Source organism: Paramormyrops kingsleyae, chromosome 19, assembly GCF_048594095.1.
Source record: "Paramormyrops kingsleyae isolate MSU_618 chromosome 19, PKINGS_0.4, whole genome shotgun sequence".
In the NCBI taxonomy this organism is placed as follows: Eukaryota; Metazoa; Chordata; class Actinopteri; order Osteoglossiformes; family Mormyridae; genus Paramormyrops; species Paramormyrops kingsleyae.
In genome coordinates, this window is record NC_132815.1 from 13,107,076 (window position 1) to 13,124,170 (window position 17,095).

The 17,095-nt window shown below is 43.7% G+C and overlaps 2 protein-coding genes across 3 annotated transcripts in view; one reads left to right on the forward strand and one right to left on the reverse strand.

Moving 5' to 3' along the window:
* On the forward strand, window positions 1-14,894 carry prkg3 (protein kinase cGMP-dependent 3). 2 transcript variants are annotated; one of them, XM_023806874.2, is made up of 22 exons: window positions 1-361; window positions 2,279-2,368; window positions 3,160-3,222; window positions 3,694-3,820; window positions 5,298-5,464; window positions 5,777-5,890; window positions 6,010-6,115; window positions 6,894-6,957; window positions 7,132-7,209; window positions 7,344-7,432; window positions 8,167-8,232; window positions 8,319-8,366; window positions 8,508-8,549; window positions 8,843-8,954; window positions 9,197-9,333; window positions 9,644-9,733; window positions 10,048-10,189; window positions 10,572-10,735; window positions 11,423-11,539; window positions 11,677-11,739; window positions 12,166-12,241; window positions 13,638-14,894. In XM_023806874.2, the coding sequence occupies exons 1-22, from the start codon at window positions 310-312 to the stop codon at window positions 13,722-13,724; spliced, it is 2,094 nt and encodes a 697-aa protein (XP_023662642.1). In that variant the 5' UTR covers window positions 1-309; the 3' UTR covers window positions 13,725-14,894. The 2 variants fall into 2 exon arrangements, with proteins under 2 accessions (XP_023662642.1, XP_023662644.1); XM_023806876.2 differs by lacking the exon at window positions 1-361 and having other exon boundaries at window positions 2,279-2,379.
* LOC111841263 (uncharacterized) overlaps window positions 14,771-17,095 on the reverse strand; it is a 17,160-nt gene continuing 14,835 nt past the window's right edge. Inside the window, exon 5 of the mRNA XM_072702676.1 lies at window positions 14,771-17,016. The gene's annotated coding sequence lies outside the window, so the exon portion shown is untranslated. The remainder of the gene's footprint in view (window positions 17,017-17,095) is intronic.

Sequence of the window (17,095 nt, forward strand, 5' to 3'; positions counted from 1 at the left end):
GACACTAAACCCCTCGCTCCGCACTCCGAGGGGCTCAGCAGCATGGAACATCTGGAGCTTGTCCCCTCCCTCCACTTGGAGCTCAGGGGCTGTGGTTAATGTTTCAGGATCCCGCTAGCGTTGCGACGACGTGCATAGAGCACGGATGCCGGCTCACGGCGAGAGGCGATAAGAGTGGAGAGAGTGAGAGAGAGCGAGAGACAGAGAGATATCATTCAATGTGCCGTGTGTGAGTCATAGGATCGTTTCGTCTGCTTTCACGTCCATCAACCTGCGTCCGGGGCCATTTCATGTAACAGATTTGAAACGATGTCTTGGACTCTTTCTTCGTCCCCTTCTTTTCGACCCTCAACTCAGCCAGGTGAGTAAGATCTACCTTCATTTCTCCCCCTTAAGCAGAAACGCTCAGAAACCTGTAAAGTCCAAAGGTGAGGCTTTCAGGTGAGGTTACGCCACAGGAGTCTGTAGGACATGAATGAACTTCTCTTAGGAATGACATGTTTTTGATTAAAGGTGTCACTTTTCCCAAAAGTCCTTATATAATTTTTGAAAATGATTTTTTCCTCATTTTTGTATGCTTTTAAGTGATAGGTTTTTGTAGTCAGATTTATACTAGATTAATACTATGCGAAGTATGGCCCTGTACGGTTACATTTTGACTTACAAAGACGGCTTGATAACTTTGGGTGATTATTTGTTATGCTGCGTTAATGAGATGGCGGTAGTATGACCTACCGAACCGACAGTCTGCTACCAGTAGTGGCTGCAGAATATTTTGAGTCTGTGGCCGGGGGTAAAAACTTCCGATTGTGGGTGGTGCTGCCGATTAAAAACTTACTGACTGGAAGGGAGGGGTTGGGTGCAGACGATACAACTTATTGAATGGGAGGAATTTGTTTATTACATTTATTGATGTGGGGTGGCAATAGGGATAGGATTTCATCCCCTCCTGTCTGCCTCTGATGTCAGTAGGTACCTTGTAAATGCAGAAAAACTCCTCCTGCCCGGTTAATAATCGCAGTCACGCGGAGAGGTGCGACTCACTGAAAGGTGTCTCGCTAACATGAACGAAAGGAAGCAAAGGCTTACCTTTGGCACCAAGTTCCTGATTTGGATCGAGTCTGTCACCATCTTCTAAGCGTAAAGGGAGACACTCTCTCTGCATGGAGTTTGTCACCTGCCAAGCTTCTGAGATCATGGCTGATGGGATTTTCATCCCCATGGGCATGTGAGGTCACAAGAAGGGCTTAAAACACAAGCTGCTGAGACGAATTTGCAGTGTGGTTTGATTCAGTTAGACAGCATGACAGCAACCAGTGAAACGGTCTTTTTGTCTCTCTACAATGTAATTTTTTCATGTAAATACAAGGCGATGACTTAGAATGTCTTTCTCCAGAGCTATTTGGCTAAAGATTGTATTCTGGAGTGTGTCCAGTATGACTAGAGATGCAAAGATGCCGTGGCTGTAGCCTCAGCAGAAGAATAGCATATTACTGCCCATGCAGCTGGCTGCTTTTCTCTCAGGCCTGCACCCACCTCCATATTCACAGGCTCCTCTGGAGCCATGATCGACATGCATTATTTATTGAGATTTTGCTGAACTTCCCGCTGGGCTCAGCCCTGCAGGCCTGGCCACCCACCTGGGTGTTTGTGAGGAGCCATGGCATTAGCATCGGAATAATATCGTGATGCGAACGGAATGGTGTCGGGATGAAGCCGACCGTCGGTGTGTGCGATCCAGTGACAGCTATGTGATCTGGGCACATAATCTGGATTCACACTTGTGAAATATCCTTTACAGGCCTTGGAATTCTCCCTGAAAATACACCGTGTGACTGGAACCCGCTGGTTGATAGATTCCTTCAGTGAAACCTCAGGTTCTTTCAGTGTCGAGTTCCTTAAGGCAGGTTCCTTAAGATTAAACAGTTTATTGAGACAGAATCAAGGTGTCACAGAAGGATGTTCACACAGGGGCGGTTCAGTGTCTGTCTGTGTCTGTTTGCCCCCACTGAGGGAATCAGGCCCTGTATCTGTGGTCTTCATATAGACTCATGGAGCCAGGTGGACCAACAGCCTTGGTGAGAACGTGTTGCATAAGAGACAAAGAACATGATGTGCAGACAAATGGGTGACAGACGCAAGTAGCGAGGAAAGAACAAAGAAATGTAAAAGCTATAAATGTTAACTAAATGAAAATAAGTCAAATAACTACAAATGAACCGGAGAAATCCCTCATGTCATATGGCTCAAAGATCACCTCCCCCGTGTCTCTCCCCAGGCATGGAGGTCCAGCTGCAGGAACTGAGGCTTCAGCTGGAGAAGCAGTGCTTGCTGAACAAGGAGCTGGAAAATGAGAAGCTGGGGCTGGGTGAGGAGGAGGTGGGGGAGGAGGTCCCCAACAACCACACATGGTGTTATTTTCCTCTCCTCTTCACACCACACTTTCAATATTAAAGAGAGCATTTGGACTCACACTCAAATGTGTTACCATTTTTACATTATCGGTGAAAAATAAGTTGACCGGCATTTTGCCTGAAGACCTACTCTGCCATTTTACACCTACAAGTGTGTCAAAAAATAATATATCAAGCATTTTCAGTATTCTTCCTTTGAGAGTAAAGCTCCTTCTATTCATTCTTTTTTTTCCAAAGACTGAAAAGAGAATTCCAGTGAAAGTTACCTTATTCTTAGTTTGCTTCATTTGTATTTCTTGGGCTGTTACATTTTCTTCAGACTTTCTCTGTCTGGTGTGGCGCAGTGGTGCAGTGGTTAGCACTGTTGAGCACTGTTGCCTCGCACCTCTGGGACGGGGGTTTGACTCTCCACCCTGGCTCCATGTGTGGGGAGTTTGCATGTTCTCCTTGTGTCGTCGTGTGGTTTCTTCTGGTTTTCCCCCACAGTTGAAAAAACATACTAAGGATAATTGGAGATTCCAATTTTTCCTTCTGAGTAAGACTGCCCTGCAGTGGCATCCCATCCTAGGTTGTTCCCTGTTTTGTTCCTGTAGCTTCTGGAAATTCCACATATTTCCTTAGTTTGTTACCAACCGGACCCAGGCTGGTTCAGTAGTTTTGGCGTGACATTGCATCATGTTACATGATGTTGTAGCAGCTGAACCAACCAATACAATTGTTATTCAAAAACTGTCCTTCTCTCCAGAGAGACGTCTGCAAGAAAAGGAGAAGATGTTGAAGGACATGCAGAATCGAATTGATGAACTTGGTAAGAGGTGCATAGTCCTGGTCTGTACCAGACCCGACATATTAAGGGGCCGCTCAGGACTCTGGCTGTGAGGAAGGCTGGCAGTTTGAATCCCGTGGCCTTTCAGCGTAACCCTGATTTCTCAAGGAGAGCTGTATGCTGGCTGACCCTGTGCTATGACTCTGTGCTATGACTCCTAAGCTTGTTCTCCCCTGTATGTGTGTCTGTGTTTCTTGTGGAGAGCAAGATGGGATGGATGAAAAGATGATATCTCCTACCAATGAATAAAATATCACTCATCAGTTTAATATCTCACCAGTGTGGGTGAGATTAGGATCAGAGTAGTTGTGGTGAAGGTCTCTCACCGTCTGGTAAAGACCCTCCACACCATTGCTCCTGCTGGCTGTTTAGATTCTGCTATCACTGCAGTTACATGAGCTTTGCAGGTCCTGATGTGAAGCTGGTCTTTCCACTTTCATGTGCTGGCCTCAGACTACCACCACGGCAGGACTAGCCACGACGGCGAGCCTGAGGTGAGGAAAAGCCGATCTGGCATCATCGTCACTGAGCCCATCCCTGAGGATCTGGACATCGCTGGCTCCAGCGTCAAGACTGTCAGGTACTCCCGATCGGGAGGAGGGGGGTAATTGGAGGATTTTATGAATAATGCACCTCCTCTGTCCTCTACTTAAAGTGTCATACCTAACCTGAAAATTATCTGGTAAAAAACAAATAGCATAAATCCTAATGAAAGAATACCAGTTATGTAGTAATATAAACCAAGTCTAGTGTGTATTTACTTATCAGTTTGACAAGGTTGCAGAAGAATGGGTTACATTTTGGAATCATGCTTAAATTTTCTCATGACTTGGGTGGAATTTGGTTTTATAACCATGATGACTTGGCTGAGTGATTTTGGTGATTCTTGGAAAAATTTATGCTTTTCTGAATTTATCCTTTGGTACCTCAGTAGGTTAGGGGTTTGGGGGTCTGTGTCTTTTAGGGGTGGTGGGTACCTCAGTAGGTTAGGGGTTTGGGGGTCTGTGTCTTTTAGGGGTGGTGGGTACCTCAGTAGGTTTAGGGGTTTGTGGGTCTGTATCTTTTAGGGGTGGTGTGTACCAGTGAATAGAAGTTTAAATCCCAGGGATGGGAGGGTGATTTCACTGTTGGGTACTTGAGCAAGGCCCAGTTGCTCAGGGGACTGGCTGACTTTGCTTTCACCCAAAAAATGTATGTCACTTTGGATAAAACATATTAAATAAAATGTAAATATAGAGCATGGCTTTTGACACTGTAGGTCAGTCATTGTTGGCATTTTTGGTAAGAAAAAATTTATATGAAGTATTTCACATGTGAATGTACTGCACCTGACAGGAGTTTGTAAACGAGACATCAGGTTTTCTTTGAAAGAGTCAGTCAGTACCTTGGTTTGCTAGTGCTGCAATTCACACCACAATAGAGGTGTCCAAGGAGAATTCCATGCACAGGCTATGCACGGTGAATGTGATGACACTGTTTCCCACCGGTGTCTTGGTGGGCTTCCTTCCTCCTCTTCTTGTCTGTTGTTGTCTCTTTAGAGGAACATTTGCTGTATACATCCCAATGTGAACTTATTTACACCATTATTTAAACTACCATTCACTCTATTTGACAAAAAGTAAAGCTGCAGTGGAGCACTAAAAGAATTCTATCTGGTTTATCGAAAAAGTTTAAATATAACCTAAGCTAGCCAATCTTTCTGGCTAGCTTAACAGGGAAATGTTTTGTTTGAGTCCCATTCTATTAAATTAAATGTCCTGACCCTGGTAATGTAAAATCACTTAGTCATTTCCCAGAAATAGCTCAAAGTAAAAAATGAATGCATTTAACAGCAAAAAGCAAGTAAATTAATAAAGAATATAATGAGTGGCTTTGCAGAGACCGCTCTATGCTGTTCCAGTGGAAATAGGAGTATTTAACTGACTCAAGATTTCCTTTTATCTTCATTTAAATCACCCTGTGAAAAGCCTGCATATCTGTATATAACAATCCCCATAACTCGTTTTTCTCAGCAACCCACCATTGACCACGTTCTCCACCGGCCTCTAATCTTCCAGCGAAAGCAACCTCATCGTTAAAGCCATCCAGAAGAGCGACTTCCTGAGCCGCCTGGACGATGAGCAGGTCACCATGATGGTGGACTGTCTGGTGGAGCGGGAGATCAGCCAGGGGGAAGCGATCATCGTAGAAGGAACCGAAGGCGACAGCATGTACATCGTAGCAGGTGGCCGCTCTCTGAATCTTTAATAATGTGGATTAACGTTGTTCAATTTTAAGAGAACCAGATGACAGAAAAGGAGGATGTATCTCAAATCCCTTGTGGCTCCAAGATAAGAACTGCCCTTCTGTGTTGATGCATACGAAGGGCAAGGTTCAAAGGCAGTGAATGCAAACCCCATGCACATGGAGCCAGAAATGATGTTTCCTGTGTCAATCAGAAATGAAAGGATGTTTCTTGATGTTACTCCCAACCTCCTTTGTGCATCAAACTTGAAACCAAGAGCATCAGTCTCTAACGCTTCTGTCCCTGAGATAGAGGGCGAGCTCCGGGTGACTCAGGCCGGACGAGTTCTGCGAACTCTGACGTGTGGGGACGTCTTTGGGGAGCTGGCCATCCTGTATAACTGCAAACGCACGGCATCGGTCAGAGGTGACATCTCGCCCAAATGCACTAGAGGGCGACGCTGCGCCGTGTTTGAACACAAATAGCAGCCTGGCTTTCTACCCAGATGGGTTCTGATTAATTTGGATCATTTTATTCCCCCCCAGCTGTCACAAAAGTCAAACTGTGGTGCATCGAGAGGCAGACTTACCGGACAATCATGACCAACAAGTCCAGGAGGAAACGGGAGCAGGTCATGGGATTCCTAAAGATGTGAGTTTCCCAGTTATCATATTAAGATCAAAGGTCTTCCTTATTGTATACCATTTCTCAACTTTGAGATTAGTCAATGCTATAAACCCTTGAGTGGTTGACTGTAATTTGTGACCTAGTCTCTCTCTCTCTCACACACACACACACACACACACACACAAGTTTGTAATTATATCTTTGTGGGGACTCTCCATTCATTTCTATGGGGAAAACTCTAATCACAACACGACCTACCCAGCCCTAAACTTAACCATAAGTAACAAACAAAATACAAAACTTTTGGTGTTTTTACTTTTTGGTTGCATGCAATCAATATAGTATAAACCTAATACATACACACACACACACACACACACACACACACATGCACACACATTTGTAGATTGTCCACCACCCAAAACAATTCAGAATATTTGAAAATTGAGCATGATTTTCTGAACATTGAGGATCAAACTATGGCAGTGATCCTCAAGCTTTTTACACCACACACCACCTCAGAATTTATGAGGCTCTCTGTTAACCACCATTATGACTGCTGTCATAAAAGAGATACCTCTGCCTACCATTAGAGGGAGCTCCATAGCTTGATAACCACTGATCAAGGGAAAGCAAGAATTAATAACTGCATAACATCAAAGTAAGAGAGGGACGCTTTTTATGGGCTTATGGATGTCTTCATGCTTATGGTCATAGCTGGTTTAGTATCTGGGTGGATAAGAGTGATCCCTTTGAACGGCCTGTCAGTGTCCTGTTTTTGTTTTATGTGTGTCCTTCGCAGTGCCCGCACCTTGAAGGACCTGAGTGACATGCAGCTCTCTAATATAATAGACTCTATGGAAGAGGTTGGTGGGTTTGCTACATCTGGACAAGGAACGAGAAACTGTGGCGTTTGTCCAACAAACCTTAACTGAAGGGAATGCTAACTGGAGAAAAGCATTATGGGAACATAAATCGTACCATACAAACATGTTACTTGTGTGGCATTGAACTGAACAGGTCTTTTTTGCACTTTCTAGGTCAAATTCCAGAACAATGAAGTGATTGTGCGTGAAGGGACAGAGGGAGACACTTTTTACATCATTCTGAAGGGAGAGGTAGGAGGACACCTCCCCCACCCGCATGTCCCCAAATATGGGGCCTGATCTGTGCCCGCTTGGCCTGATGCCACCCTCCACTGGCGTGCCCACTCTCTGCCACCATTAACACGGACCATGTCTCCGTGTTCCAGGTGCAGGTGACAAAAAACGTGAATGGACAGCAGAAGGAAATCCGGAGGATGGGGCGGGGGGAGCACTTTGGGGAGCTGGCTCTCATCCGGTAAAGCTCCCACCTACTGCACCACAAGGACTCATGCAGCGTATCCATCATCAATAAGGGGCAAGGTCCTGCTGAGCATAGATCAGGGGTCTCAAACTGAAATCGCCTGGGGGCTGCTGGCTGGATATGGGTCATTGAGCCATTTTCTAAGATGAATGAGGGAAGACAGAAAAGAAAAGACGATGTAATGTCAGTTTTTTGGAAAATAAAAAATTGATTTGCTGGCCAATTAAATCCATCTGCCCCATGAGCTGGCACTTTGAGACCTCTGGCTTAGACCCTCCCCCAGGGCTATTCAAATTATGGTCCTCAAGGGCCGAGCAATGCTGTTTTTCCAGCCTTCCTTTACCTGAGAGCCAGTTGTGAAGCCTTTGGCCAATTAGAGCCAGAAATTATTAAGCTAACTACCTGGGAGACTTGAAAACAAGGCCTGGATTTGGAATCGAAGGCCAGATTTGAATAGGGAGGGGCTCTACCCCATAAAACTCAGGGCACACACACAAACATGGGGAGAAAATGCTAAGTCCATGAACAGAGTGAAAGCCATAATCAAACCCGCAACCCTAGAGGTCTGAGGCCATTATGCTGCCCACTTACATTATATAATACTCCTTTTTTGTTTGTGTAACACTTTAAACGTGCCTTTATAACGGCTGTATTATTTACGATAATTAAACAACAAACGAGGCCTTGTTTAAACACCCCATGTTCCTCAAATTCTGCTGTGTTTTCAGTGAAACTTGCAGAACTGCCACATGTACTGCAGTGGGCCAGGTCAGCTGCTACTCCATCGACAAAGAGTGAGTGTCCTCCTCTCGTGATGCTGGGGAAGGCCAGGCAGCCTTGGGAGAACCTGGCTGCTGATTCGTGGGATGCTGTTTTTCAGGGTTTTCGAGGAGACCATACCGCTTGAACACCTCCAGCTTCATGACGAGTGAGTTCCACCGCTGAGTGACGCTTGTTGCTTTGAGACCTGCGCTTGCTTTCTCCTCCCATTTTGCAATCACTGGAGCCACTGGTCCTGTTCTTGCCACTGATTTACTGTTTTTTTTACCTTCTTCTATGTTTTGAACAGCTCAAATGTCTTTGAAGACATAGTAATTCCAGAGAAAAAGAGGTGAGGCCAAAAATATGCAGGCTTTGTGTTATTTTTCTGGTTTGCGCAGTGAAATCCATCAAAGGAGTATGGACTAAATATGCTAACAAAATGCTAATAGCATGAGCATTGCAGTAGGTGATTTAAGTCAAAGCTCTTAAGCTGCTTTTCATCATCAGTGGTAAAGATCCATGCCACTAAGGGTCTGAGATCCACCGTAACTGCTAAGGGATTACAGGCGAATACCGAGCAAATGATTGGAGAGCCATCTGACCCACTGTGTCCCCCCCCCTTGCATATTTCCATTCCCACAGCCAGAGCACCTCTCTGCATTTAAAGGACCTAGTTCCGGTGCTTTACCAGGAAGGGCGATTCCAGGGCGAGCCCGTCACTCTGGGATTGGGCGGATTCGGACGCGTGGAGCTGGTGGGTTCAGGTTCTGGTTGATACTCAGGCCTTCTGATGCAGGGCGTTCTCCAATCGTCAACCACAACAGGTTGAGGAATATTCCTCAATGATGGTCTTCTTATGTTTTCCATCCAATCCTCGGTATTTCTGCTGTCCTCCGTGACCCATCAGTTTGGTTACCTTCCTCACCATTCCTCCATATTCTCCCTTTAAATCACCACTCTCCAAGCTGCTTACGGTTCCAGTGTTTCCTCTTGCAGGTGACGACACTACAGCATGGGAAGTATTACGCCCTCAAGAGGATTAGTAAGAAGCACGTTGTTGCTAAGCGGCAGGAGGACCATGTGAAATTCGAGAAGCAAATACTACAGGACATTCATAGTGACTTCATTGTCAGGTACCTAATCGCCTCATATAATGGAGTAGAGCAGTGTTTCCCAATCCGGTCCTTAGGGACCTACAGAAAGTCCACGTTATGGCTCCTTCATATCGGGAGCTTGGAGGGAGCAAAAACATGGACCGACTGTGGGTCCCCAAGGACCGGATTGGGAAGCATTGGAGTAGAGACATTACTCCAGGTGTTAAGGGCCTTATTTCTGGGCCCAATGGTGGCATCAATCTGCCAGCCGCAGGATTTAAACTGGCGACCTTCTGATCACAAGCACCGTTGTAACATCCCTGCATTGTATTCCGCTTTTGCCCTCCAGACTTTATGCTGGGTTCAAAGACACCCGTTACATCTATATGCTTATGGAGTTTTGCTCCGGAGGGGAGTTGTGGACCAAACTGAAAGAAGTGTAAGTTAACCTGACTGTAGTGACCAGAGGTGGGAAGTTCAGGTTCAGAAAGTGCAAATCCGGACCAATGTTTTATTTCAACCAACCAGTTGAAACAATGTGATTCTTCTGTCTTAAAGGTTCTGATTTATGTAGGAGAAGTAGCCTTTCAGTATCCTGAAGACTTGACAGATGTGCATGAATCTTAGCTATTACTGAATATGCATTGTTATTGTTGTTTCAATGAATATATATATGTGAATGTGATTTTTTTTTATGATAAGCAAAGCGTAACATGTGTTTCTTTGTGGGTGGGGGTCTGTGATGTTTGGCAGTGGTCGGTTTGAGGAGAGCATCGCTGTCTTCTGCACTGCATGTGTTGTTGAGGCGTTTGCCTACCTCCACAAGAGGGGCATCCTGTACCGAGACCTCAAGCCCGAGAACCTGATGCTGGATTCACGTGGATTCGTCAAACTGGTGGGTCAACATATGGCTGAGTGAGGCTTGTCAGCAGAGTGATGTCACCACTGGGCCCTTGAGCAAGGACCTTAACTCCTGATTACTGCAGGAAACCATCGGACCCTGGTCTCTCAAAAAAATGCACATCACTTTAAAGAAAAGCATCTGTCAGTCACCTCTTGTCAAGGCCCCCCATCCATCTGCTACTCATACCATTTTGATTTTATGCATTTCATATTGCATGTTTACCTGAGACTTTTATCCAGAGTAACTTACAGTAGGGAAAAGGATTACAATTTACATGTGCTCCCTGGGATTTGAACCCACAACATCATTACATCATTAGCCCTCAGAGCTACTTGTTGAGCTGCATCCTTTGCGCCTGGGCTCTGTGTCACAGGTGGATTTCGGTTTCGCCAAAGAGCTGACACGAGGGGAGAAGACATACTCATTTTGTGGGACACCAGAGTACATGGCCCCCGAGATCATCCAGAACCAGGGCCACGACTTTGCTGCGGACTTCTGGTCACTGGGCGTCCTGGTGTATGAGCTGCTGGTTGGCAGGTAAACGCAACCCGAGACTCCAGTCCTCAGAGGATATGCAGAAACTGGCCTTTTGTGGGGACACATTTTATTACAATATCACCCAGAAATACTTACTCAGTGCCGGGTCAGAACTGAAGCTACAGCGTTGGAGCTGTGAGCCCACAGTGCTACCCACTGAGCCACTGTGCCTGAAAATAATAATTAATAAAATATTCACAATTCATCAATTCAGCTAAAATAAGGATGGCACATTTTTAAAATTCAGCAGAGAACCATATCCTAACAACAACAATAATAATAGTAATAATAATGTACTGTTATTGTTTTTCTGTCCTATTTACAAATTCGATTTATAGACAGACTTGGGGGACAGATCTTGTGAGTAACCTGGGCACTTTCTGGTAGTTTATGAAACTGAAACAAATCAAAGTAAATGCTACAAAGAAATGGCCAACAGAGGGCATCGCAAAGCAGTAATACTGAGAGAATCAGTTGACCGTTAGAAATGGTAGGAGCAGGTAGATGACGTTCTCCAATGTGCAGCAGTGGTCTGATTGCCGTCATAATCGCCGTCACAATCTCAGAGGTCCTGTACAACACGCAAAGAATGCTGACATCTTAACATTAAACTCTCCATCTCGCACATGGATAAACTGCACACTGCTTTCTCTGAAGTGTATTAAAGCGTTAATGTCTGCTCCTCAGCCCCCCCTTCTCCAGTTCCGACCCACAAAGGATTTATGCGAAGATTTTGGATGGGGTGCTTAAATACCCCCCCTACATGAGTGAAGCCGCCCGCTCCCTGATCAGCAAACTATGCAGGTCAGGGTAACTCCCAAATTTCTGATGCACTCGTTCTTCTGGCATTTTATTTTTTATATGAAACCTTCAGCTGTCTTCTTCAAAAACCTACAGTGGTCTTTAAATTAACACCCATTTTATAACATTCTGTGACGCAGGCCCCGGCCAGGTCAAAGGCTGGGGAATACCAAAAACGGGATCAAAGACGTCCGGAATCACAGGTAACATATTAGGGCTCTCTTGCAAAGGCTGGTCAGTGATGAGCAGAGTGGCCCTTTGTCTGTCTGTGTGTGTGTGCCCGCGTGTGTGTGCCCGCGTGTGTATGCCCGCGTGTGTGTGCCCGCGTGTGTATGCCAATACTTTCGGGGGGCAGTGTGTGACTCAGCAGGCTAAGCCCCTATGTGATCAGAAGGTCACTGGTTTGAGCCCAGCTGTGGCAGAATAGTCACATTTCTGTGGGCTCTGGAGCACGGTCACTAACCCCCAGCCCCCCAGGTGCTGCAAAGCAGCTGCCCCTTCACTGTGACCCCAAACTTGCTCTCACCTCTCTGTGTGTCTCATGGAGAGCAAAATGAGGTAAAGAGAATTTCCCCACAGGGATTAATGAAGTTTCTCTGTTCTGTTCCATGCGGTCCTTCTTCACACAGGTGGTTTGGGAACATTAACTGGCACAAGCTGAGAGTTGGACAGGTGGACGCGCCGACGGTCCGGCTCATGCGCAAGGTACTGCCATCTCTGCAGAATCCCAAAACAGAGTGACCTGTGTGTCTCAGCAAAGCTGCAGCCAGCACTTCAGGGCAGTCATTGTTATGACGGGTGCAGTGTTTCCTGTGGATAAAGAGGTTGGGCGTGGGGGCAGTGTGATGGGGGTGTATTACTTAGAAAATGCAGGTATCAGGACATAGTCGTACATATGTTTTTTTTTATTAATATTGTTTAGTGATGGCATGTTACCTCTCTGTATAAACAAAAACTTAATAATTATATGAATTAATATAGGCTAGTTATTTTTCAGTGGCAGTTATAACTACTTTTATTGTGGTTGCTAAACTAATTCCTCAACACTTTGCTCATCTCCAGTGTTTCATACAACAATGTAACAACAGTCTAACTGCACTGTACACAGCCTAACTGTGTATGTGACTCAGCCTAACTGCACTGTACACAGCCTAACTGTGTATGTGACTCAGCCTAACTGCACTGCACACAGCTTAACTGTGTATGTGACTCAGCCTAACTGCACTGTACACAGCTTAACTGTGTATGTGACTCATACACTCATATTCATGGGTAGACTTTACTGCTTTGCTCCCATTCCCACACGACACCATAACGGTAAAATAATGACATATAAGTGGGTTTCTCTGTGTGTGAATGGGGCATAAGACAGTGAGAGCATACTGCTCTGTTTTCCTACCTCAGATGTTTTTCTTTTCCTGGGAAAATACCAGAGAGAGATGTACTCAGTGGAAACACTGGCGTGAGAGAGAATCAACAGGAAACAGACTATAATTAGTGATACTGCTTCACTCAAGATTAAAGGGGTGCATCCGTCACGTACACAGTTGTACACATACAACATGTAGTGAAATGTAACCCTGGTCACTCTGAGCAGTTGTGCCTGATAAGAGAATAATAAAATATATAAAAATAACAATATAAAATAAAAGATATATGAAATATGTTCATCTGTACATATTCTATGCATAAGTGACATGGTGAAAGTGATTCTGCTGTGCAATATAAGTGCAATGTGCAAGAGACCTGAGAAATGTACCGACAATTTGGACAATATGAACTGTATGAAACAGTGCTCATGGGATTGTGGGCAAACGTACACGGTGTGCACAGTGATGTCAGTGTTACAGTGACCGAAGAGCCACTGTAGAGTCCGATGGGGGACCCAGGGGCACTGAGACTTGTCCTGGTTTAGGAACCTTATGACCTTATGACCACTCATTTTTTCTGGCAGAACTGAGACTTGCTGAGTTCATTGCTTGTCATTTTATAACTGCACAATTTCAGTTAGAGTGATTTGAAACTGCGGCGTGGTGAGCTTCATCTGCCTGCTGCTGTAAAACCACTCCCATCCTGTTTCTCTGCATCCTTCCTGCTGCAGGGTCCCTGCTATATCAACTTTGACCGGTTCCCCTATGACAAAACCCAAGCAGAGGAAGAAACCTCCGGCTGGGATGACAACTTCTGACCTGGTTTCATCAACAGTTTGGAGATCCAGCGACCTAATGGGTTCAGGCTACAGGCAGGTTTTATGTGATGCCTGTGTCACGCAGCCTCGTCCTTCAGCCTAAGTGGACTGTTTAAGTCGTCTGCCCCAACGAATTGAAGTATTTTAACTCTGGATCAAATGAAAATCCCTCCATGATGTTATTTCACACTTTTGTATATCAAAGTACTTGACTCTTTCAGTGTGATAAGTTCAAATCCAAACAAATGAAAGTGCCCCTGAAGACAATCAATTTTCATATATATTTTTTTTAAATGCAAATGCATTTAAGTGTAAAAATGCATAAAAGCACCACATAAATTTGTGTACTGTATCAAGGCTTTTTGACTTTTTCATGAACCTCTATTTAAACTAAAAAAAAAAAAATCACTATAACATTATAACAGCTCTGATGTTGGGGTCGGCACTGACCCATTTTTAAGTTTAAAATGCATAAAAGCACCACATAAATTTGTGTACTGCATCAGGAAAATCTATTTAAAAAATTAATACATAAAAACAAATTTCACTAGGCAAGGCATGCCCAGACAGGTAAGGCTAGATATGACCAATTCAGTTTATTTATTTAATTCACTTGAGGCTTATTTTACCATTATTTTATATTGAAAACCAGAGGTATGCTGACGAAAGAAAGGTCCAGAAAGCCACATCAAAAATATTAAAACCAATCTTTTCATGGATTAGGAAGCCTAACAAGGTAACCAAGAGGTAAGATGATAAATAATTGCTTTGAGGGTGTTTTATGGCTGATTTAAGACACAGGTCGGCACTGACCTGTCTAACATAAGAGCTGTGTACAAAAAGCTAACACGGGACGAAGGTTAAGACATGGGAACAGTTGGCACACAACGAACAAAGTGTTGTTATAGCAACCTTTCCTTGAATTGTAATAACGTAACCAGTATCTTTCAAAGTCCACTTCCACTCTAGATTTTATCTTGAATTTTCTTCTGCTCTGCCAAATGTGTATCCAAGTGGAATTAAGTGTTTTGCAATGCAGCCAATGGCATAAGTTTGGTTTGACCTTTGGAGGGGTTGAGGTCTCCACCCATTTAGAAGGAGACATGATTATTGGGGGGGATTACAACCCCCCATCCCCCCCGTAATTTATGCCCATGATTGTAGCCATACTGAAGTCACGATACAGGCATTGTTCTCCAAACTATTTTTGCCTCAGTTCAAGTAGTACTTTTATTACAAAATCTTGCATATTACAACCTTAGGATTTTCAAAAAAAATAACCAAAATTTAATGAAAAAGTAAGATGTTCTGAGAAATTAAGCTATAATCATGACTGTGAGAGTATCTGTATAATAAATTATTAAATTATCGTTTCGGTCTCCCTTGTGCATACATGAATGAACAATACTATTTCAAATAAAAGCACAAATTAAAACAGGAAAAGCAATGTAATTCTCCCTATTGAGACATAGCTTTATAGGACAGTGTGACCAGCGATTGTGAGGTGAAATCTTAGGTGCCCCACAAGACAAGGTTTACCTCAACTGTTAGCTTTTTAAATCACGAGATCCTCCAATATTAAAGTTTTATTATTTTTTTTTTGGTTTATGTAACTTTCTGTTGCGTGTTGCCTCATGCCCTTAGGGTTGTGGGTTTGAATATGACCTTCATCGTCTTTGATATAACTAAGTTAAAACAAAAAGGCAAAAGCTCTATTAAAAAGTAACACTGTGAAATCAACCTGTATGAAGATGCTATAACTCTTCACAGTGATGGACTGGCAACCCATCCAGTGTGTACCCTTGTCTTAGATTGGGTCTCTAACCTCAATCCATAAAAGATAGATAGATGGATGACTCCCCTTCAAAATAAATGAATGTTCAAGGTTTATTTCTAAGCCCAAACCCTGAAACATTTCTAATCTCTAGTTATGCAGGCTACTTCCATATTTCTTCCAAGAAATACAGTAGCTGTGAAAGTAGCTGTAGTGACAAAAGGGGCTTCCCTAGAGCATGCAGCCTTAAACTGAACAATGACCCCCTTTAACCATCCCAGGTAAGTAAAACAAAAACAAAAACCTGCAGACATGTTGAGTAATCACTAAAAGCACCTCCTTACTGGAGCTGGAAACACACTTCTAACACACTTTTTAGTGTGTTAGAAGTCCTACATCAAGCCCAATTAGTATATTTTTCTGTTGGGTGGTGGGCTCTTTGATGTTTAACACAGGTTTTACATTTATTCGAGTTCTTTGAATTGATTATATATGGAATTACGTTCACTTAAAAATTTTGTTCAGAAAGGACTACACAAGCCCACTCATTAATAAAAGGTGCTAATGATAAAATATGTTTTTTAAAAAACACGATTCTGCAAACAGAAAGCAGTAATTTACACATAGTCAACAGGAGAAGTATGAAATTTGGTCTCAAACCCTCCTAAGGCCAAAATGATGAGGGTGAATTTTAGGTATATTTAGGCTAAGTCTTTAATCATTTGGTGAGAAAAAATTTTACATGTGTACAAATTTCGAAGGGAGAAAACTTGTATCTTACCCTGCCGAAAATCCATATTGCTTAATGACTCTGTGGAAGTGGAAACAAACAATGAAGTCTACCATTGACACCCCCCCCCCTTCCCAGTCGACCTATAACACCTATAACCATCAGGTGTACTCCCAGGCCACTTGGTGACAATGTCTGTGAAATGTCCTTGCTGGTTGCATATCACCTGGAGATTTAGGCCTAGTGCCAAGAAGCCTTTTCAGTAAGTGCAGGTGGGATTCAAGAGGCTGTGAGTATGAATAAGGTTGAGCGTTTTGTCCAATGCACCTAAAATGTCTCAAATGGCATGAAAACCAATTGTAGTGTGGACAGAGCTAGAACTTGTATGTAGGTATGTGCATGATACAATAGAAATGTGATTAAACCATATATAGATTTAGATGCTGGATCCTTACTGAGGCCACGTGCATCACCATCAGTCTGCAGGTCAGCTGATTTGTCAGTTAAAACCTTGCCTTTTAATTCCTTCTTACCTAACTCAACAGAACTTGCTGAATGAAATGGAAAGTGTGGTCCATGCACTTATGGTAGTTTAAGTGAAGAGCAAATATTAATCCAAACAGAAGGCACATAGCCTGGGGTAGGTCATCAAGATCATCCATCACAGCTTTCCCCTCCAATACGATTCCCACAGAGGATGGACAGCAGGAAAGTGGAAGCTGTGGTACATCTTTAAAGCAGAGGATTCCAATCGGCGAATCTCTGTATCCGTCCTTGTCATCAATAGCCTAGACATGACAATATAAGTTAAGTTGTGCAGCATTTTGCATTTTGTACACATTTTATTGTTCATTTTTTACCAAACAA